This window comes from Drosophila takahashii, chromosome 2L (assembly GCF_030179915.1).
Source record: "Drosophila takahashii strain IR98-3 E-12201 chromosome 2L, DtakHiC1v2, whole genome shotgun sequence".
In the NCBI taxonomy this organism is placed as follows: domain Eukaryota; kingdom Metazoa; phylum Arthropoda; class Insecta; order Diptera; family Drosophilidae; genus Drosophila; species Drosophila takahashii.
Genome location: NC_091678.1, coordinates 21,265,946 through 21,289,079, shown reverse-complemented (window position 1 = coordinate 21,289,079; position 23,134 = coordinate 21,265,946). Strand labels below are relative to the sequence as shown.

Below are 23,134 nucleotides of genomic sequence, written 5' to 3'. Positions count from 1 at the left end.
GATCCCTACAGTAGCCCATCAGACCCTTCAAACATCCCCGTCACATACTTATACCTTTCTATATATAGAGAGAGAATAGAACCTGAGGTTGTCATTTGGCCGCCTTTGTTGAGGGCGCCCTGTGTGTGTGCTGGCGGATTCGTGTGTGTGTTTTAACCCCATTGATCTGATGATGACTAGCCCAAAGGCAATCCTGACCCGCCAGCGAGATTCTAACAATTTGTTGTGCTCATGGTTAAGGGTATATGACACTTAGGATATCTCTAGGAAACAAGCTGAGAGAAAGAAGAAAATAAATTAAATATTTTATTTTTAATTTTAATTCTTTTTTAGAATAATTCTTAACACTTTATAAAGACGGTTTATTTACACAATGTAACACATACTCAAACCAAATATGAACAACGCATAAATATAATGTTTCCTTATTATATCTTAAATATTATTGGAACTCATGGGTGATTTAATATTCTGCTTTTTTTTTAATTTTCAAAGTATTAGATATTTTTATAGTTATAGTAAGATACTCACCTTCTTTTAAATTAGGGTATCCTAACTTCATTTTCCCTAAATAAATTGCTGCCCTTTTGTATTTCTGTGTCCCTTCCATGCATATACGTAAACCTTAACTTTATTTACGTGCTTGATTAGAAGTAGGGAGCTAGACCAGCCCGTTGGGGTCTTTTCTGTTGTGTGTTGTTTAGCGACGCTATCAATCTGATGTCCCCACATGCCCCAGTGCCCCAGCCCCTCAGTCACGCCCCTCGATTGGCCCCAAAAACCCCCGGCCCAAGCCCGTGTTAATACCCTTTGGCGTCACTGTTATGAGTCGAGAGTGGAGTGAATGGAGGTGGGCAGGTTTTCCTTATCATTGTGCAAGCGAAAACTTAATTGAACGGCATTTGACATAGTTTAAGGCGATAGAACCATAAACATTGTACTGCACACCCGCTTTTTCCCCCATCGGATTAGATGGAAAATTGACTTTGTAGTTTGGAAAATTAGTTTCACTTGTGAATTGCGCATCATTTGGCGACGACGTTACATTTCGTGTGACATCGAAACCCAGAAAAAGCCCAGGGCATAAAGCTACGCCAGATTATGCTGCATGTCGAGAGGGAGATGACTCCCAGTACCAAATTCCTCTTCTCTGATCCGCGATTCCCCGATTCCCGTTCTCCGTTTCCCATCCAAAGCCAAATGTCACGCCAAACCATGCACCACCAACAAATGCAACAACTGCAGCGGTTCAAGCTGCTTTCCACTGATTGCGAAAATCATGCCGACAAGAAAAAACTATCCAGACCTGAATAGTCGACTTTGGGTTATCCCTTAATATTTTTGGGATTGAATTTGGATAACTTGCTATGAGTATTAAAAGCTTTGTAATTTAGAAAACTGAGAGAACTTTTCCGTGGAATTAATTTGTATGAAACTAGTACTACCCAGCACATTTGTTATACCCTGTATAAACTGTATAAAAAGAGTTGCCAGAATGTGGCATGTGACAGGGCAGAGAAGAAGAGCTCCCACCAACGTTCACCCACTTTTTGCCAGCTACAAACTGCAACCAACTGCAGTCGCATGGTCTCCAAAGCCTTGCCATTTGCAATCCACAGCAGCAGGGACCAGCATCTCTCATCCAAAGTGAAATTTTGTCAATGCATCTGGATGCGGCTTAAGGGTTACCCATACCCATATCCATACCCATGCAGGAGCAGGAAGAGCCAGGGATTGAGTTATGAGTAGCAGACAGTGAAGTAAATTAGAGAAGGCAACGGAGGAGTTGTGAATATTTTCAGCCAAAGGATCAGCTGCAGAGCCGGTTGTGGGAAATAGATATTTGCAGTATGTATACTGCAACCGGAATTAGGTAGTCAAAGGTTCATCCGGTTCATGAAGAGCTAAGCCCGATGAAGAAGCCAATTTGATGACTAGCCTGGATTTTATAGCGTTATCTTCGGAATTTAAGGTAGAGGAGAGCTAGGTTTAGCCTGTAAGTGAAGCACCTAATTTCAGTTTTAAATAGTGACGTTTTTCACAGAAGAAGAACATTTTGGAGAGAACATTTCCCCAGGTTTTTGCTTAGGGATTATAATTAGATTTTTAAGTGAACTCTTACTACAACTTAGCTTGGGCACCAACTCATAGTTCTAAAATTTAATATTCCAAACACGCCGAATTATATTTACACCCAATTTGCATTTGGGTCATCCGGTGTATTGTTGTAATTTAGCTCACCTATAATTTGATTTATATTCGATCATAAATTAAATAACTTCGTGCGCAACTGTGCGGCGACATGTTCATTTGGATTACATTTGGCACATTTGCAGTTGATGCACGGCCCTAATGGTAATTAATTAGGCATTTAATTTAATTATCAGTGCAAATTGCACACAGGTCACAATATCCGCTAATTTCTGGTTAAATGCAATGGAAATGATTATGACTGGCAAAGCGTTTTGTTCACCGCTTCGGGGCTTTAAAATGTGAACCGAAACTTCCATAAATTTCAATACATAATTTACACCTGTGCGGGTGCGTGTTTTGTTGAAAATTCTGGAGGGAGGTAAATATAGCATTAAAGTGAATGATATGAATTTCAATTTGCGGGAAGGAAGCACATAAATGGCGAACGCTCTTTTCGGCTGACTCCATTATGTACATCTCAGATTCTGTATGTATTCATTCCGAGTGACAAACTTGGGCAATTTCCGCTCCACGGAAATGTGCACAATTTAATTTTGGCCTGCGGTGGCAGGGGTTTGCTCATTTTTCCCCTGTTTTTTTCCCTCCTGATGTGGCTTTCAAGAAACATCTTTTGGTCTAGCCAAGCAGAAGTTTAGTTAACTCCCCATATCTTCATCTACGGATCTCTCCGCGGAGTTGATAATTTTCTGCTTGAGTGTGTTGCAGACTTCCCTCAGTTGCTGTTGCTGTTGCTTTTAATTAGAATTAGCAAGTCGCTCGTCGTGGCCGCAAGAATGAAATGTACTCACACATGACTGGCATGCTGTTGGCCCCCAAAGTGAGCAAGGGTCTTCCAGTTCCCCCGTTTCTGGCTTCAGATCATTTTTTTCGCCGTGAAAACATAAATTCAAGTTGTTTTTATTGCCACCACGCACATTCACGCACGTTTTTCGCCCTTATCCCCCAAAAACTTTGTATACCCGAAATTTCCTTGGAAAATTAACAACACTCGTGGCTTTGATTTATCGCGATAAGCGGATGTTGTTGTTAGCCGCTTCCCATTGTTTGTGGGGCGGATAAGTATGGTAGCGGTGGGCGGGGCCGCACAGATTTTGATTTTGTCAGGCCCTATCTGCATATATATGCAGATTGATTTTCGGGCTTTAATTAAGTTATCTAGTTTGGCATTTTGATAAATGCTTTCGGCGCTTCGTTACGCCGGGTAATTGAAAATGAAGGCTAAATGATTTTGGCCATTAGGAAGGTTACGCTACTGAGCAGAGAAAATGGGAACTCGGAAGACGACTTCCGTATTAAGGAACTAGGTGGTTCACTTTGTAAATGTATATGATACAATCCTTGTACCCAGTAAATTAACATTATAAAAAAAATATTTTTTATGTCATATTCCAAAAATATTTTAGTACAATTAATTAGTAAATTATAAAAAAATATATATAATAAATGCCATTTAAGAAATAACTAGGTCAACACGGTTGACTCAACAGTTTGCGTTCCTTTACAAAACCCAGTAGCCCCTTTAACGCGCCATCCTGATCTGAGATACTGAAATAATTAAAGAACCGCCCACTACGAAAACACAAGAACTCAACGCACTATTTAAGCACCCGGTAAAAAGACAGACACATAAATTAATTAAAAGTCGGAAACAGATAAAAATATAGTGTAAAGTGAGCGAAGCAGACCGAAGTAAAGAAAAGAAATGAAAAGAGGCAGACAAACAAATTACTCATGCGACTGGTGGCCTCGACAGTTTGGCTGACAATAATTAAAGCAACTGCACTCAGCCGCCAATAACAACAATAAACAGCTGCACGCAAACACCAGCGGCATCCTCAAACATCCTCCTCCCATCTCATCTCTTCACATTGCATATGATCTATATATGTATGTATATATTCATGCAGTTTGAAGGGCGGCAGGCGGATGCATCTTCGCATCATGCAACTCCATGTGGCAATTATGTGAATGCAGCGCACACAAATTGAAAAAGTAAACCAACTGAACCCACTGCCACCCAGCTTAAGTCAAACCATGAAGATATTTTCCTCAGACAGTGTGACTTCTTTAATTAGAACTTGAAACTGTACATGGTCTAAAAAATATATAACAAATTTATTGTTTTATATTTATTGTTTTGCTACATAAAATACTTGTATTAAAAAGTGAAATTATAAAGCTTTGTTATGAAATCTTAGTAAAAATTGTGGACAATTTTTCTAAGCTTATAAAAAAATAAAATATTTTGAATATTTTATGTTACTCCTTATTTTCCTTAATTCGGAAGAAACACTTTTTAAGACCATTTTTAACGGCCATTATTCTCACAGTATTCTTGAAATTTCCCCCATTCTTTATTCTTCAAGCTCTTGATGATCATAATCTTCGTACATGACATACACGCACTTACACCACCGCCAACTTTAATTGTTAAACAAATATTCATAAAAAAAACCCAAGAGACAGAGAGAGCACAATTAAAGGCCAAACATTTATTTAGTTTTATTACCGCTGACCCTCTGAGGTCGTCTGTTACTTTATCTTTTTTGGAGCACAGTTGGGAGAATTCTTAAATGAGGGGGAGAAGAGTGTGAAGAAGCCACATATAAACACACGAGATGACCGCCACTTAAATTCTTCTATTGGCCACACTGCAAGTGGGAAAGTTTTTGGACAAGAAAAGTTCCCATCCAATTAGCGAAGATAATTGCTGTTAACAAAAAAACATGGAAGAAATTTATGAAATTAAAAGCAAAAATATTAAGAAATATTTTGGTAGTAATCTTGTTTTTATTGCAGTAAGAAAATGTGAAAAAAATGCGATAAGCTGTACATTTAAAAACATTTTTTATATATTACTCACGTAATTTTACGCTTAGCATTAGAAAACTGTTTTAATTTATTCAAAATGAATATAATAATACCTTCATAATTTATGAGACCTTCTTTGTTATGTAAAGAAATTTGTCGTTTTTATTATGCAAATAATCCGCAAATGTATTTGTGGGCTCAAATTGAACGAAACAAAACGCTCAAGTTTCTATTTGCCTGCCGCATAACAAATACTTCCCTTAGTTAAGCCACTTAAATGCTTTTAAAGTGATTTTATTTAAGCAGCCCAAAGTGTTGCACAACTTTGGCTTGGCAAAAACAATAAAAGCCGAAGCAAAAGTCATATGTCAATTGGCTAATTAAAGGCGACTGCAGCGATAACCTTTTGTGTCAGTCTGTTTGTTGCTTGTAACAAATTTATCTTTCACTTTGGCTGCGATACAAGTTTGTTTTTCAAATCAATTGCAATCTGGTTTTATTTTTAAAGCAAAAGTTCAATAACACAACTCCATAAATGTACTTTTGATTAATTCGAACTTTTTTCTCTGTCTCCTTGCAGTTAACCCCGAAAACCGATCTTGAAATTATGGTAAGTTAATAACCCTAATTGGTCAACAAGTTTACATGGAAATTAGCAGTACTTGGAGAATGTACCATGGGTGAAATAAATCATAATTTATGCGAGGAGAAATGAAAATTGTACGCTTTTCGCGGGGCATAAATTATGCCCAACGATGAAAGCAACTTTGTGCTTACTTTATAAATTTGACTTGTGCGGTTTTTCGGATGGGGCTGCCGTTCTGACCGCTTACTGTGGAATGAGTAATGTTTAAATGTAACCAGGACAATGGCAGCCAAGATTGCGCCAAAGGGAGTTGCCACCGGATCCTCATCGCCTTCTCTCGGGCCATCTCATGCAATTTATATTCGACACTTGCCTCGCCTGCGAACTGGGTCAAAACATGTGAAGAGCTCCACTTGCTCCTGTTGTCGTAGTCGTAGTCGTGCCGGTGGATTTTATCTAGCTGTCGGTGCCCGGGCCTTAAATTTTCCGGGCTGCCCCATGACTCTCACAACCCCTGTGTTCGTTTGATTGAATTTCAATTTTAATACTTTGGCCAGAGCAAGAGTCGTAAAGTTTGCTGTCGATTTCGGACTCTTTCCAGGTCATTTATCCCCGAAAGCTTAGCCCCAGCTCGGGCTCAATTAGTTTTATGGGTATTTTTGCTCGGCTTGGGGGGGTCCGGCCGAAAAGTTTTCATTAATGTAAAACACTTTACGCACTCATTAGAGTCATTTGTTTGTGACATCTCTATCTCTCATTCCGTTTCTCCGGCCCGGTCTGTGGATGATAAATGTGTCCATAATGCGGCCTAATTGCGGCATCATTAGAGGCGCCTTTCGGCCCTGATTGCCACTCCTCCAAACCTACTCGAACTGGATTGGCACACTGAGGAAAAGAAACTTGTTGGCAATATAACATATATTTTTTTAAATATTTGGAAGAGAGAGCCTAATAAAAAACAAAATATCAAATCGATATGCGCATGATAAATTTCTGGTATTTATACGCATTTCGTTTTTACAATGAAATACCGATTTGTCTCTCTCGGTGATTCTCTGACTTTAAAATGAAAGCAATAAGTAATATGGCGACTTAAACTACGTGATAATAATTTAATAATAAATATTTTTATATCCTAATTATAAATAATGATAAAAAAAAACTAATTCCTCAATTCGAAATAGAGCGGCATAGCGCTTAAGGTTACATGAGTTAAGGTTACATTTTGGGCACTAAATTCCTCAGACTTTTCCCCCTTTTCTGTAAGTGTGGGCCAAACAAGATGAGTACTTGAAATGGACAGACGGACTTGACTTTGGCATATTTTGGAAGGCAAGAGAAGAGGCAGAGGCTCGGCTATCGGTATCCAGGCGGCTGTCATGTCGGATTGGCAACAAAGCAAATCAAATTTAATGATAAACTCAAATGGAAGCACATGTCTTTTCCGCCCGAGATGATATCTCCCTCTCCAGCATCGAGTCTCTATATCCGTGTTGGCGTAAACAACAACAGAGGCACATAGGAATGACTAATTTAATGCGTCGAGTTTGGCGTTGTGTCAAGTTACGTATACGCACCGTGTGCCCCAGGACCTTTTGGCATTTTGCAAAGTTAACGAAGCGAGCGAAGCAAACAAGAGCAGACAGAGACAACAGCATGAAAACGGAGAATAAGGGAAAACTGTGACCATAATATACTGAATTTTATTTATAGCATAATTCCAGGTGTCGCGCACAGACGACAAAGTGTTGAAAAAGATGCACAAATTAAAGAACTTAGCAGCTTAAAGAGCATACCTAACCTAACATAGTTTAGCGATAAAATTTTGGCTTTATTTCGCGTCTCTTCAACTTGACTTTCAGTCCATCCTTTGTGCGAATAAAGGGAGCTGGTTGATGGGAAACTTCGAGGGTTTTGACCAGGTTGGGATCCAATTCCAAATGAAAGTTTTGCAGGAGTTTGATCAGGGCCACTTTAATTACCAACTTGGCAAAGTTCTGACCTGTAATTAGGAAGAGCCAAATATAGTTAAAATATGTTGAAGCAAAACAAATTATTCTTCCTTACGTACCCACACACTGAGCTCCCCCAATTCCGAATCCTATAAATGCATTGCTCTTGGTTTTATCTTTGCATTGCCCCACTTCACTTGCAGATTGCAGAAATCGAAGAGGCTTATATTTCATTGGTTCACTGAAATACTTTTCATCTCTGTGTATGGCCAGCAAAGGAACCATTAGAGTCTTTCCCTCATCTATGGTGAATTTGGAATTTGGCAGAGAATAACTTTTGCGGCAAATGCGTTCAATTATCGGTAAAGGTGGATGTTTGCGGACAGTCTCTGTTAAAGATTAAAAGCACTTTAATATTATAAAACACATTTACATTAAAATCTATTAAATTACCTTTCAGGCACATTTCCATATACTTAAGGCCATCCAGCTCTTCAAACATAAGCTGTCCATTCTCATTGCTTAATTCCCTAATTTCCGCTTGAAGTTTCTCCACTATTAATGGTTCCTGCAGGATTTCCAGGAGTGTAAAGGTGATAGTTGAAGCCACTGCATCTAGGGATACTTTTAAAAGGTCCTCAGCCACTTTAGCAAGCCGTTTAATGGATAAAAGCTTGTCTGGATCTATAGATTAGGAAATAAATATGATTTACAACCCATTTAATCTTCAGAAACAGAACTTACCATCACTCGGTTCCAGCTGCCACTTTTCGCCACTAACTTCATTGCCATTTCTAAATCTGACTAGTAATTGGAGAACATCCTTTCGTATCAATCCATGATCTTCGCGTAATTCAACACTTTGCTTGATGAGATCCCTTAGGCGGTAGGTAAACGAAGATTTCTGGGGCAGGCGACCCAAAGTGCTGAGGATAGGATTAGCAAATAGTTATATATTTTGAGTGGCTACTTGGGCTGGGAATACCTACAAGGATTGAATAGACGCTTGTGTGTGCCCCAGGTAGCTGGTCAAGATGTGATCCTTTTGCTCAAAGTTGTTGACATCAAGCCCGTAAATGAGATTGCCAATGATGTTGATCGAATAACTAAAATAAAGAATATTTAAAATATATTTATTGTTATTATATTCAAAATTTTACTTACACTCTCAGTTGTTGTTGAAGATCGACTTCCAATAGACCACCCTGAACTAGTTCCTTGTCCAACAGATGGCGAATCAAATGATCACCCACTTTCTGGACCTGCCCGAACATTTCCGTCAATCGTTTGGTACTGAATATGGGCGCCAGCTTCTCCAGCAGATTGAAGCGGCGATAACCTTTCACACAGTCCCATTTGAGTTCGTTGAAGTGTCCATTCGATTGCTGCAGAATCGTCTGGGCCAGCTCCACATTTCGCACCAGGAGAACGGGCTTGAAGAAGCAGTAGATGCCCAGCAGACGATCCCGGCCCGACTGGTAGGCCTCGCAGATGGCCTCCACGTGACGGAATTCCCGTCTATATGCCTGCCGCAGGAAACTCCAAGTGATCCCGGCCTTTTCCGAGGGGAATCCCCGGCGTCGCCAGTGGCTGTAAATGTGCCGAACGGAGAGGAACACCACCGAGTACAGTAGAATAGGCAACAGCAGCCACATTATGACGATGATGTTGCGACGTCGACGGGCCTTGACAGACTGGTACTTAAAATCTGAAAAACTAGAGCCGATTCTGAGGACGACTGCCCCGATGCAGATAATTACTGCGAGTTGGCAGGCCCAGTGAGGATGATAATGATAATGATAATGATAATGATGGAGAGGCCGAACGAAATCAAAAGTGGCGATCGACACACCGCTCTTCTCGTCTGGCAACTGACAACTGCAAGTCCATCTTGCCTGACCAAAATAACAAAAGCAGAATTCGAACAAAATCGGGAGAAAAAAATCGACCAAAAAATTCCGGGCATGCTATCACATACTGTTTCAGTTATCTCTCTGTCTCTCTTTATGGCTGCTCTGTGCGTCCTGATAGTAATTTATACAGCCGCTGGTGCTGTACCATGTTATTATCAAAGTCTCGGGCAAGTTTTTGTACCCAAAAAATATACCTCTTATGAGGGAGGGGTATATTAGGCCTCAAAGAGGTTTAGAAAAATAAAATCAAATTTGTCTCTTACAATTTATTTTACAATGTAGAACAAATTAAAAGGAATTATGAAGTTTATACAGTTTATGTATGGTAATTCCTTTGTTCGCAAGTTCCTGATGCAACCATCTGCACTTATTTTACTTTCTTTTCTGAAAAATCTTTTCTGATTTATTATATTTGTTGATAAGGCTTTGTACTATTTTAATATCGCCGCGTCATCGGCTTCGCTTCATTGGATCCCGATTGGAAGCTTTATCAATGGAACTTAGGGCATTGATTTCCAAGGCGGTTACGCATCTCCGGGTAGCTATGTGAAAAGTGATTATTATAATACCAACTCTATAGTTTTCTTTCCAAAATAAATAAAATATAAATAAATAATTCCAAGTGTATTGAGATATACAAATCCCTGACCAGTCACGTTTAATAAAATAGGAAAAAATCAATCAAAGAAAACCCACAAGTTAACCACTCCCATTGACTCACTTCCTTCCATTTATTGTTTTGTAATCTTAGACTTTAGTTTTCATGTTGGGCGGCAGACTTTCATAACGATCTGTGTGCCAATCGTTAATTCCATTACGCACAGCGTAGTCTCTTTTTGCCATTGCTGTCGGCCAATTATCGTTTTAGCCAGGTTGCCTCGAAAGTGTCAATTTCAATGCCTAACCAAGTGAATCAAGGCAATTTGCCTTCATCCACTTCACTCCTCGGCCAAAAAGGGAAGTTGTTAATCACGCCCATTGCATGCCAAAGTTGCAAAAAATGTAAATTGTGTAAAAAGGTAGCGAAAAAAGAGGCTAAAAATGCACTGCAGTTGTTGCTGTTGTCGCACCGGAGGCAATTTTCCACTGCCATGGAGAAAAGGGGGACAGGTAAACACTTGTTGCTGCTCCACATAATTGACGTTACCTGTGGGAATTTGATTTAAATGAGCCCGTATTTTTTCTCGCACATTTATGTACATATCTTACTCGAAGTTATTCCACACAATTTCCCACAACTATGTTGCAGTTTGGGTTACGAGATCATTGGGTGGGCAATTCAATTGGTCCTTTTCAATTGAGTGTTTGCCAAAAGCAATTTCAATATTGCTTTATTGCGTTGGCAGGCTCCAGGCGATGGCTTCTGCCAACTCATGACAGCAACAGCTTGTTGCCATGGCTCATCAGCAACATGGCTAACAGCAACTTCAGCCGCACCAGCAACAGTCGCAGTAGCAACATCGGCAAGTCATGCCAGAAATTGAATGAAGTTGGCAAATACATCTACTATACTGCAGGGGCTTTTTTGTGGCCGACGAATGACTTGACAGATCCTGTAGGAGCAAAAAATGTTCTAAGAAAATAATTATTCAAAAACGGCAAAGAACTCTTCTGACAAAGAGTCACGATGATTTCATGCACAAAAGGTTTTAAATTACATGCTATTTAAACAAGAAAATAAATACAGGCAATTAAAGAGTTGCAAATAGATAAAACCCAAATCAAAAAGTAGGAATAGTTCTGTAAAACCTGTTGATAAATCAAAATATTTGCAAAGTCCTTTATTTTTTTATTCCCCTTATTAAGCAAAATAAACTAACATAAACAACAATTAGGAGTACAAATACAACACTAACTATTTTGATTTTTAAGTACTTTCTAAAACTACTTTACTTATTCTTTCTTACTTTTATTAATTTCCGGCCTTAAATTGAATATTTTTTATGACTTATTGGCTTTTAGTCACCCAAATGAACAACTGCTTATAATGCCTGTGATTCATAATGTTCACGTATATGAAGTCATTGAGAATTTGTTTTACATTAAGTCATAAGGTGTTTGTTTTGCATTATAGCCGACAAACACGTGTCGATTCACTTTCATGTGCTGTTCGTTTTCCCACATACAAAATTTAATTATTCCACGACTCGTTGAAATATAGCTGTATATATTTCTTTACCTAAATAAACGGTGTTGCTGTGCGTTTTTCCACAGAATTATTACGTAAATATTTTGTTCGCTATTTTAATTTGGTCATAAATCAAAACATGGCCCCCTGAGCGCAATGAAATTTGAGTGAGAAACGTAATGCATGTAGAGAAATATAACTGAAATACTTCTAGAAAAAATATTGAAATATGAACAAATTTTTAAGCTACTGAAAATGTTTATCAATTATACATTTTTTAGTTTACACAGTTGGATTATTATGTTTACTTCTTTATCTACACCTAAAAAACAAATTTTTGTTCAAGTGTAGATGCGACGTAAACGAAACTTGTTAGTCAGTCACTTGACAGGCAATAGTCTGGAGCTCCTTTCACCGCCCCTCGGTCGTTTTGCGAAAATTTCCTTGAACAATGGCAAAGCTTTGTATGACAGTTTGTTGTTCTCGTCAACTGCGAAGTTCATGAACAAATGCTAAAAAGCAAACAGGAAAAATACTATATATATATTTTTTACATGCAAATTACTCATTGAGCAGATGAGTGCAACGGGGAGAAGGGAGGGGGATACTCATCTGGGTTTGAGTGAGAAATTTGCATGTTTATGCGAAAAAATATTCGGTTGTTGTTATGAAAATTTCTCGTTTGCCATGTGTTAGAGGAGCGGGGAAATGGAATTTCGCGATTTGCGGCCACGTCAACTTATCTCCTTCGTCTGCATTTGAAATTGAAGTTAGCGATTAGAGCTGGAGGAGGACATGTTCGTAAATGTCATCAAAATGCGTCATGTAAAATTGGGTTTTAATAACAAATTCAATTTAACTTGGAGCATTTTTTGATCCACATACATGGGGAAAAGCAACAACGATAATTGCTTGTCCTCGGGAAAGGAAAGGAGCAGGCAAAACGAGAGGTCAGGCGAGACGAGAGGCTTTGTGCATTTTAATTGAATTTTCCCCCCACATTTTCCTGCTGCTGGCCCGTATGTGGAATTATTTTGTTTGCCGCCGACCGTCACAGAAAAATTAAATCACAGCACGTTTGCTCTTACGCTTGCCACTCCTGCGCTGATGCACTTGAGTGAGTTTCCATAAAGCGCAGATTCGGGGGGAAAAACAAACTGGAAATGAATCAGAAATTAACATAAAGGCCTCAAAGTCAACCAACCAACCTGTATCTGTTGCTCTTTTTTTTATACTTTATCCAACTTGTTATTGTTAGGGGCCACGCCCACAACGCCCCCGAGCTAACGGTTTCAATTGTAGTACATCCACAGCAATTTGTTTGATTTCTCTCTGCCTCTTTTGACATGTCCAACATTTTCACTGACCTGTCCCACGATGAAAAGACTGGCAGTGAGTGGGATTTTCCAACCTTCTATGGCACAGAGAGAAAAGTGCATGGAGTTTTTTTCTTACTTGTTCCCTATAATTTCTATGCGGCTTTCGATTGATGGTTTCTTTGGCGAACGATTTAATAGTCACAATTACTCAGCCAACCATGTTCTTTACAGTTCTGTGCGGTTAAGGTCGAATTAAATTTCAATTAATTTCTATTATTTAATTTAGTTAGAAATTTTCCATTTCTTTACTGCAATGTTTCTACATAGCATTGATACTTTAAATTATATTTTACCACCTACCTTCTTTTTTTTGGTTTATTTCTCATGGCTGTCAATTTCAAACATTTGCAAACTGACACAAATAAAGTGAAAAATGAAATTTTGTGACAGTTCTTCAACCATGTTTTTCCCAAAAAACCCCCGGGGCTTTTGGAAGGCGCTGCTTGACCTGCAAATGCTTCTTTGTGGTTAAACCGAATTTCACTTTCTGGAATTTAAACACATTTATTTTCATTCTTTCATTTCTTTCGTTTTATTTCCTCTGGATTTTCGCCCATATTTCAACCGTTTTATTCCTGATAAATATTTAAATAAATTTTCTTCACCCCATGTCGACAATGTCCCCACAGAACAAATTTGCGAAAATTAATTGGCAAAATTTTATGGGCAAATATAATTGCCATCAATAACAGCAAGCCTTTTGCATTCTTTATCGTTCACCCTGTTTTGTTTGCTGTTTTGTTGATTTTTCCCGATTATTAGCTCAAAATACCCACGAGGCCATAAATAAAAGCCGAACTCAAGGCAAACATGCAGAACAAAAATTACGCATACGTCGCTTGGTACGGGACCAACTTGACATTGAACTTGCTGTTGGCCGTTCGATATCCCGAAGGCCATTCAAGGGTGAGAGGGTGGTCGTAGTTGGGGGTGACATTAAATATTCATTTGGCAGTCGGCTGCCATGACAACAATAAAAAGTGGCCCCAACAGGGACAAAAAGATATAGCGAAAGAGGGACAATATTTTTAATTGTCTGACCAAAATGTTCGATATACATAGACTAAACGTCCCGCTGCTCCCTGGGGGATGAGGGATTTCTTTCGGGGTGGTTTCCTAGGGACGGTGATGGGTGGTCGTAATGAAGCTACATAAATCTCGGCACTAAATATATTTGCCAAGTTCGGGGAGCTGGGGAAGTGAGGCAATTAATCTTTTGCTGGAAGATATATAAAAGTTTGTGTACAGCAAAGGACAAAATAGTAGAAACCATTTAAAGTGTTATTTATTAAATTAAAAATATTTATAGTCATACATCAAAGTAATTATCTCATGGCTGATTTATGTAGTACCAATTTTTAACAATCTACGTGGAAAAAGCTTTACACAAATATATTTGAATCTTCTAATTAAAGTTTAAAAAGAAATTCTGTTTAATAATATTAATTAATATTAGTAAACTTTTAGTGAGTATACATATTATCCAAAGCTTGATTGCTAATGTTTCGACTATAACTGTAGCTGAAAACTTTTTTTGGCCGCCAAACCAGGACACGTAAAAAAACACTCAAGGGAGGAAAGTCGTTTGCCTTTGGGGATGGGCAGGGGACATCCACCATCCACGGGCCGCAAAAGTAATAGCACAATAAATGTGCATCAGGCAGCCAGAAATCACCGCAGTTAAGGAGGCTCCGCTTTCCCCCAGTGCGTGTAAATTATAGATAACCGTGTTAATGTTGCAGTGCCTCGCCGTCTTTTCTTCTCGCCCCTCCCAAAAATGTTCCTGGACAGCCCCAAACAAACAAAGTTGCCTGAGGAAAGTTTTTGGCTCCGCCAGAAATTGGCCTGAAAGTGTGCCAAAGAAGCTCAGCGGATACGCGATACATTTCCACAGCAACTTCCTGCGTTTTGCTGGACAAAATTCGCCATTCTCCTTGCTGAAATGTTAGGAGACTGTTGGTTGATTATTATTTATTGGAGTCATCGTCGTCGCATTGACAACTTTAAAGACACGTTCAAGTGTTTAGCACTTTCCATTTTAGCACTTGCTGTTCGGTTTTCACTTCCATCCCTCCTCCCTGTTTTGGGAAAATTAGCAATTTAAATAATTTAATTACGCCGTGACCTGCAATTTGCGGCGCTAATTAAAACGTGCCAATGTCCACGTGCCTCGGCTAACTTTTCTGCCATTTGAGTTAGAGAAGCTAACAAAATTTGAACGCTCCATATTCATTAGTTATGCGCTTTGCCTCCGAATTTGTTTGCCTGTAAGTACACGTAGTTTTCGGTTACAACTTTTTTAAAGGTATTTGCATAGGACGTGAGTTCTTTGATATGTAGATTTTTACACGAGGGCATGCAAATGTATCATTTTGTGCTGGAATCCTAATTGGTTTTGGATTTTTGCTTTTATTTGCTTACAACTTTAATTAGCTTGTCAAGGTGGAAAACAGGCGGAAAATGTAGTAAAATAATATTTATTTGAAATGGTAAAGAGAATATGTCAAAAATATAATTAAACTATTAGTTGGTGTTGGTCTATCGCTCAACTGCTACGAATACCCACTGCGTATGAGTAATTATAGCTAAACACCAAAAATAGCCATCGTAACATTTTTCTTCAATAAATATTCACTTAACTCCAGCCACGTTGTCAATTTCTATTTAACCATTTTCAAATTAGTTAAATAAATGAAATTTGGCAAATTGTTCATTGAGCATAAATATGCGGATTATATTGTTTGTTTACGATTTAAGTTTCTGGAGCGGAAATTGATTGTGTTTAATTTCCAGCAGAGCGACCACAATGAAATTGTATATATATTTTTTCGGTTGTTTTTACTTGGCAGCAATTGCAGCAGGGCAACAAAGTAAATAACAAATTAGAGAGCCAGAGAATCCGAAACTGAAACTCGTGTTGGGACTGGAAATTGTTATGCCTGGTATTTCTGAAGTTCGAGGGTATATTGTATTGGTCTAGCCATTCAAATATATATTTTTTAAGCTTTCGGCTGTTTTAAACCAAATATTAATTATTTCTGACGGTTATTAAAGAAGACGGATTTTTCAAATTGGTTGATACATTTATTTTTAAGACTATTTAAAAATTTAATAGGGTCCGTTAAAAGACTTAATATTGTTCAGCACAGTGTTTCGTTTATTTAAATATTTAAAATAGTTCATTAATAAATCAGTATTAATTGTTAACTAGTTTAACGTATGTTACCGGGTATCTCATAGTCGTATTTTTATTGTTTCGACCATCCCTTTGTTTTATTTTCGGTTGCCAACTTTTGCGAGGTGCCGGGAAATGGCAAAAGAGAATTGCATTAACTCCACTTGAAGCAAAACCGCAGCCGAAAAGCTTTTGCCACAGAAATCTAATTTAGCACTCTCGTTCTCCCCTCTGTTTTTTTTTTAGATGTCGCATCAACTGCAGCAGACACGTCGCCGTTTGGGCTCCGTTAGCGATTCGGCGCCTCCCTCGGAGTCCAGTGAGGGCACAGGCTCCTCCTCGGAGCCGCGGGACGAGTTGATCCTTCACCCGGACTGGTCGGCCCACTCGCATTCGTCGGCGCAGAGGAGCAGCGCCCATGGCACCACATCCCTGTACAATGCCTCGGATATCGATGCGGATACCATTAGCACGGACACCACGAGCAACACAAATCTCTCGGACTATGAACGTGGCCAGGTGGAGAGCTTCTTTGGCGGACTGGGCACTGAGATCTTCGTGAGCGGCGCCCTGGCCAATCTGTATGAGGGAACCGGAAACGATGGCGACTGGCGCTTGGTATTCACCGGCATACCGGTGATACTCCACGACAAGGGCAACTCCAAGGCCAGATCCATTCCCAGAGTTACTTTGGTATTGGCCGAGAGGGGTTCCTGCTTCGCTTTGTGGTCGGATCGGATTGACAACCTCTCGAACTATCGGATTGCGGGCCCCTCGTTTCACACCATGTGCCGGTCAAGCAATCACCAGCAGATGATTGGCTTCAGCTTCGACTCGACGGATGCGGCCCGTGAGCTGTGGCAGCATGTGGAGCGTCTGGTCTGCAATCCGGAGAACGAGGCCCTGACCGTGCCCGGAACCCGGAAGCAGAAGAAGCAGAAGCGGGCCAAGCCGGCTCCGTTGCCACCGAAATCGCAGATTTCGCATCCGTGCCAGTTCCACCACGTGACCAGTGTGGTGAAGGAGGACAGCGAGCGGTACTACAGCATGCAGGCCTTCGGACCCCCGAATCCCCAGCAGCATCGTTGAGTAGGGTCGGGCGCGTGGATCTGGAACACGAGCGCCCTCTGGTGGCAGAACTGAGCCAAAATCCCCAAGAGCAAAAAAAAATCCAGCAAAACCCCCTTAGTTCGTACTCCTAGTTATGTAGATCCATTTGTTATAGGCCTAAGTTATGCCAATGTGTGCGATCCGAGTTTTGGAACTCGGCCAACACATTTATCTGTGATACGATTTAGGCGTCTTTAATTTAGAAGAGGTAACTAAAAAAGAAATTTGATAAAGAACATTTTTAAAGGAAAGTTAGTAAATAATAAATAAAAGAGAACTTTTCCAAGTTATTACAACATATTTAACGATTAACCCTTGTCAATAAGCGAGTTTTTGTAAAACCTTTTCTAATATCACGCATAGACACATATACCTTATGCATAATTATATTCGTACCATATAGTCCTGATATCTATCGAGTAATCTGTATGTCCACATTTGCAAGCACTGCGAATGATTTTTGATACCTAAAATGCTTGTTTTCTTATCGGACTAACGACTAAGCCCAGACAAGAAACAAAAACTGTTTTTGAAATCTATGTATCATATTATACACATGCATATATATGCTATATTACACCTATCTATATATTATATATAGCTTTAAGCATCATAGCCACTTGTCTGTATATCTCTGAACTTCAAATTTTGCCTGTGCAAAAAACAAACGCGAGAATCAAATAAAGCTGACAGAAAAAAAGCAAAATAATTTGCGGAATTAATTGTTTATTGGTATGTATTAAAGGTAATCCCACTCACTTAATTAGGTTTCACTTTAAAATATATTGTGTAAATAATCAGATTATTGCCTATCTAATTTAATTACGAAAATTAAATTCAATGAAGGAAATAATCAAATGGCAGAGATTTAAAACAGATCGTTTAGCTTAGTAGCTCTGTGGGAAAAATATAACTAATTATTGCAGTATTTAAAAGTTCCAATGTTCGTATTTATTGACTGATTAAAAAGGCTTATACCATAGCAATCAAGTGAGATCAATTCCCGACAGCTCCATTTAATCCCAGCTCTTTTGTAACCTCTCCAAATTCAATGACATAATCTAGCATATCAAACTTCAATCATTTACCCCCATGACTCAATTACTTACCATTGAATGCACTGGCAATTACAATAACAATTAAAGCCATTACGACTGGAGAAGTGAGCCCGCATAATAATGGGGCCAGGGGATGTACTCATATGTATATATAGACATATGGATGCTGGATGCTGATCCGGACCGAAACGGGAGCTGATTCTGGTTCTGATTGACCGATGGCAGCCATAAATGATGTTGCGGTGCACTCGGCCGACAGTCGCCCACTACTCACCTCCCCTTTTGGCCAGTTGCACAACCAGGCTGCATATTTATGCTAATTAAGACACATCGAGTGGCAGCCAAGAGTGGCGGTGGACAATCTCTTTCTGCGGCCTGCCTTGCATTTTATGGTCGCTTTTTCGTTTTATTGTTTTATGTGTGCATCGCCATTATTAATGCTATTATGGTGAGCATTTATTATTTCATGTTGGACAATTAAAATAACTACAATTTTTGTTTGCCGCGTTGAATAATGTGTGCAGTTATGCCGGCTTGGCCAACAGCTCCGACTCCCAGGCGGCCCAAATGAATAAAGTGAGCATCCATCTCTCTGATGCAATGGAAACGCAATTGTTTCGCTGCCAGGCGACACTTGATTCCCACAGCAGAAAGTCTAATTAACTGCCGACCTTGATTAAGTGCGAACAATGCAAGGGAATTGCAACAAAGCGGGGAAATGGGTTAAACACTAGAGTGAATGAAGTGGGAGCCAAGTCTCTAGATCAAGTGGCATTATGGGTCAGCTCTCAGGCGGTACTTTCTGTGTTATCACTATGGACGGCAGTCCATGTAGTGATGAAGCGCACCAGGAGAGTGTGCGAAGGCGACTACTATTACACTCAGAAAATGAATCGCCCTGAATTTTAGAAAATCGCCTATGGATTTGCTTCACTGGCGATTTTTTTCTTTAAAATAAAAAAATTTTCTACTGGTAAAGAAAATTTTCTTCCAATTAATCAAAATTCATTAAATTCAAGAAATATTCCAGAAATATAGAAAAAAATCGCCAGTAAAGCAAATCCATAGGCGATTTTCTAAAATTTTTTTTTGAGTGTATATAGCCGCAAAATTGAAAATCTGCTGTGATAGTCCGATCGTAATGAGTAATACACCAATCGAAAGGTATTGCAAAAACTTAAAGGATTGCATACCAAGACTATAAGAAAATCAATTGGCTTGGGAGAGAGAGCGGTGAAAGTGAAAAAGTGAAAATTTTGAAATTTGGAGCTGTTGGGGCCGGTGGGGATAAATGCCCCCTCGCAATGTTTTAGTTGTATTCCTTTTGAAAATACCCGTCGAATGAGGGGTCATTTGTCAAAATCCGACGCTCCGTTCAAAAGTTATAGCCAAAATAAGATTTCCCTCTTCTTCCCAAAATGAAAATTTAATTCTGTTTGTCAGTTTGTCAGTTTGTCCAAAACATGTTTCCTAAGTTTTGAAAATTTAATATGACGTTCATCCCATCGATATAAAAAACTTTTGTTCTACCACTTTTGGAAAAACTCGCTAGTTTAGCGGGAAAACAGCTATAAATAGCAAAAAATCCGGAAAGCCTTAACTTCTATACTACTAAAGCTACAGACTTGTGCTGCATCTTGTTTGAAAGGTATTTTTAAATGCTATAAACGCCATCTATATGCAATTTGTGTAAATGTAATAATTAAAAAGATATGAACAAAAGACAATTTTTTAAAACTTTTTTTTTAGCTTTTTTTTATTTTTCTCAAAAACGGCTCTAATGATTTCCTTGAAAACTTTAAACTGTATAGCCCTTGAGATTCCTTAAATTTTGGTATATAACACATTACTGTAAAAAGTCACGTTTAAAAGTTATTTTTATACGAAAATAGCCACTTTTGGCAGCTCGAACAACTAAAGCTTCCTGAGTATTGAATTTTGTGTGAGGGTATCCGAACTGTATTTTAGGGTCATGGAATCAGTAAATTTGCACTTAAGAGTTCCATATAGGAATCTTTTGTTCTACGACTTTTGGAAAAAGCCGCTACTTTAGCGGGAAAAAAGTAAAAATGACTAAATTTCGTTAGTTTGTAAGTTCTACACTACTAAAGGTACAGACATGTGCCATACCTCGTTTAAAAGGTATTTTGAAATACTTTTTAACTTAATTTGTTTAAATACAATGGCTTACAAATTATGATTGACCAATTTAAATTTAAATGTATATATTAGCTCCTATGAGAGCAAATGTAAACAAACAAAAACTTCTGATATCAAATAAAAACACCTCTTAACGAGGTAAAAAACTAGTGACGATCGCACCTTCAACATACAAAAGTTCTGATATCAACATTTGTGACGAAAAATTATTACACTCGTCATTAAATAGACTTTCTAATATTTTTTCATTCGGCACGCTGCAATAGAAAATGCCTGTGAAGGGAAAAAGGCTGGAATAGTCTGCTAGGGCGGGCCGAATGAGAAAATATTAGAAAGTCTATTTAATGACGAGTGTAATAATTTTTCGTCACAAATGTTGATATCAGAACTTTTGTATGTTGAAGGTGCGATCGTCACTAGTTTTTTACCTCGTTAAGAGGTGTTTTTATTTGATAAATATCATATACCGCATTTAATAATATTAGAATTATATTGTATTTCCAAAAACCAATCAGTTAAAAGTAAAACTAATGTATACCTTTTTTTTAATTTTATTCTTAATTTTTTCAGTTTTATTTTCGTAAACTAATGCTCTTACGACAAAGAGTTTCTTTTTCGTGCTTTTACCTACATGTCCCTGTATAAATGGTTGTCAAAAAACAAAGCTCATAATAACAACTTAAGGCTCTAAAAATTTAATCGATTTCGCTCGTCATTCCTGGGTTTTATTCGCACTCAGTGGTTATGCGAATGCCCTCGACCCATTATACTCCTCCGAAATCCATTCAAATACAAACCAAAGCGTTTTAATCAAAAACAAGCTAAGCCGGAAAAATTCAGTTTGGCATTCAACTTTGTATTGGTCGATGTGTGTGTGTAATAGCCAATTCACTGGTTGCATTTTTGATGGGGCCAAAGACTCGTATGGCCATTGTCCGCAAACGGAGCAACCGGACTAATGGCAAAACAATCCCCATGATTCCGCAGCTGCCATTCCCCTATGCAGAGAACTGATCCCTGCCGAAACATGCAAATTCATGGACAAAGCCATTCCTAACTCAACTCTCAACTCTGTGGAAAAATTCAAAAATTGCATTTGCTTTCGGTTTCGAAATGGAGATTACCCCTACGCAAATATGCAGTTGGAGAAAAAAATTATATCGAGGTTTGTCCTCTCACAACATACAACTTTTTAATATTTTAAAAATTTCCAATCTCCATTTACGTTTCTAAAATACATTAAATGCATTTATTACAAAATACTATATTTCCAAGTAATTTAAAATCTTTTACTTAAATTTTATTTCATTTTTAAAATATTTTCAATTTTTCTAATATTTTCTACCAATGTTTTAAAATACACTATAAAATACTTAATATTTTTCTGAGTGCATGAGTTCCTATTTCTGTTTGGTTGTGGGTGCATGGGTGAGCCGCAAACATTTTGATTATTTTAGTTGACTGGTGCAAAAGTGTGGCTTAATTGTTACCAACAAACAATAAGCGGAAGCTTGTGGCTTTGGCAAATCTCGACAAACTACAAGGAGGGTGAAGGCAAGTTGGCTAAAATGTCGATGCAAGCCCACAATCAACAGCATTAAAATCATCTCAGATGCCAGTCAGGCGCCCACCAGATGATGATGATGATGATGTGGATGGGGATGATGCTGCTACTCAGTCTTTTGTGCTAGAAAAAACCATTAAATCCCAAAGAAAAGTAGATGCTTTGCTTCAAGGTAAGGCGTTGCCAGAGGTTTCAGATCCATTTCTTCACTTTCCTCGCTGCCATTCTTTATGGCAGCTTTTCAACGCGTGTTCTGTATTTGTAAACAATTTGATGTGACACCAAAGGCACTTGTGACCTTCCCGCCCGCCTTTATTCCACTCATCCAACCTTTGTGCCGAGCATAAGCATACATATTTATTTTGGACCCTACACCACACGCATCGTGTTTGGCTTTGTGGACTTAAACTTGTCCGCATTTCCATAGTTTGTGTCCTAGTTTTTGGTTGGCCACGCATTCAAATGGCAGTTTCCTGTGGGCAAATATAACCAAAAATCCAACCACTATTTGACCCTTTTGAATTTTATCTCCCTGACATCGGAATAGAACAACTGCTCTGGAAAGTACCAATTTAATTTGAATAGCCTTCAATTTTTATCCACGTTTTTCATTAATATTTCACTATTTTTATTTGCTGTTGATTTAGCTGAATTGGATTCGCAATATTCAGAAATAACTGAGCTGGATTAGTCGAATAACCACAAATTTGTAGTTTTAAATGTTGAAGAGGGTAGATTCAAGTGTCTAATATTTAAAACCATGGTTGTGCATAATTTAAATAGACAAAAAATATAATTTTTTTTGGAATTTGTTATCCTATTTTGCTACATTTTAGAATATACACATCATACCTGAAAGTTGATTACTATTTGATTGAATACCTTTCCAATCACACAATTAAGTGCCTGACACACGGGCAATTTGTTAAGAACGTAGAGTGTTAAATCAAATTCTCAACGATATTAATTATGGGCTAGGCTCTGTCTTCTTCTTCCCCATTTATAGTCTGGCTTCTCTTGCAGCTTATACCACACCTGAGTGACTGCGACTCTAATGGCCGCATCTCCTCCACCGTGGAACTCC

The 23,134-nt window shown here is 38.6% G+C and overlaps 2 protein-coding genes across 3 annotated transcripts in view; one reads left to right on the top strand and one right to left on the bottom strand.

The window, feature by feature from the left end:
* Nucleotides 1-17,977, top strand: part of MESR3 (misexpression suppressor of ras 3) — a 41,718-nt gene extending 23,741 nt beyond the window's left edge. The window contains exons 3-4 of one of the 2 annotated variants that reach the window (XM_017160155.3): nt 5,606-5,635; nt 16,405-17,977. In XM_017160155.3, the coding sequence (XP_017015644.2) occupies nt 5,633-5,635; nt 16,405-17,247 (846 nt within the window). In that variant the 5' untranslated portion in view covers nt 5,606-5,632 and the 3' untranslated portion in view covers nt 17,248-17,977. Of the gene's footprint in view, nt 1-5,605; nt 5,636-15,175; nt 15,251-16,404 lie in introns of those variants that run through there. The other variant, XM_070214047.1, reaches the window with a different exon arrangement.
* On the bottom strand, nt 7,293-9,519 carry Cyp310a1 (Cytochrome P450 310a1). Its single transcript, XM_017160154.3, has 6 exons — nt 8,728-9,519; nt 8,553-8,669; nt 8,308-8,489; nt 8,017-8,247; nt 7,683-7,952; nt 7,293-7,613 (listed from the first exon to the last, which is right to left on the bottom strand). Exons 1-6 carry the CDS (start codon nt 9,216-9,218, stop codon nt 7,423-7,425), a joined length of 1,482 nt encoding a protein of 493 aa, XP_017015643.2. The 5' UTR covers nt 9,219-9,519; the 3' UTR covers nt 7,293-7,422.
* Nucleotides 17,978-23,134: the final 5,157 nt, after the last annotated feature.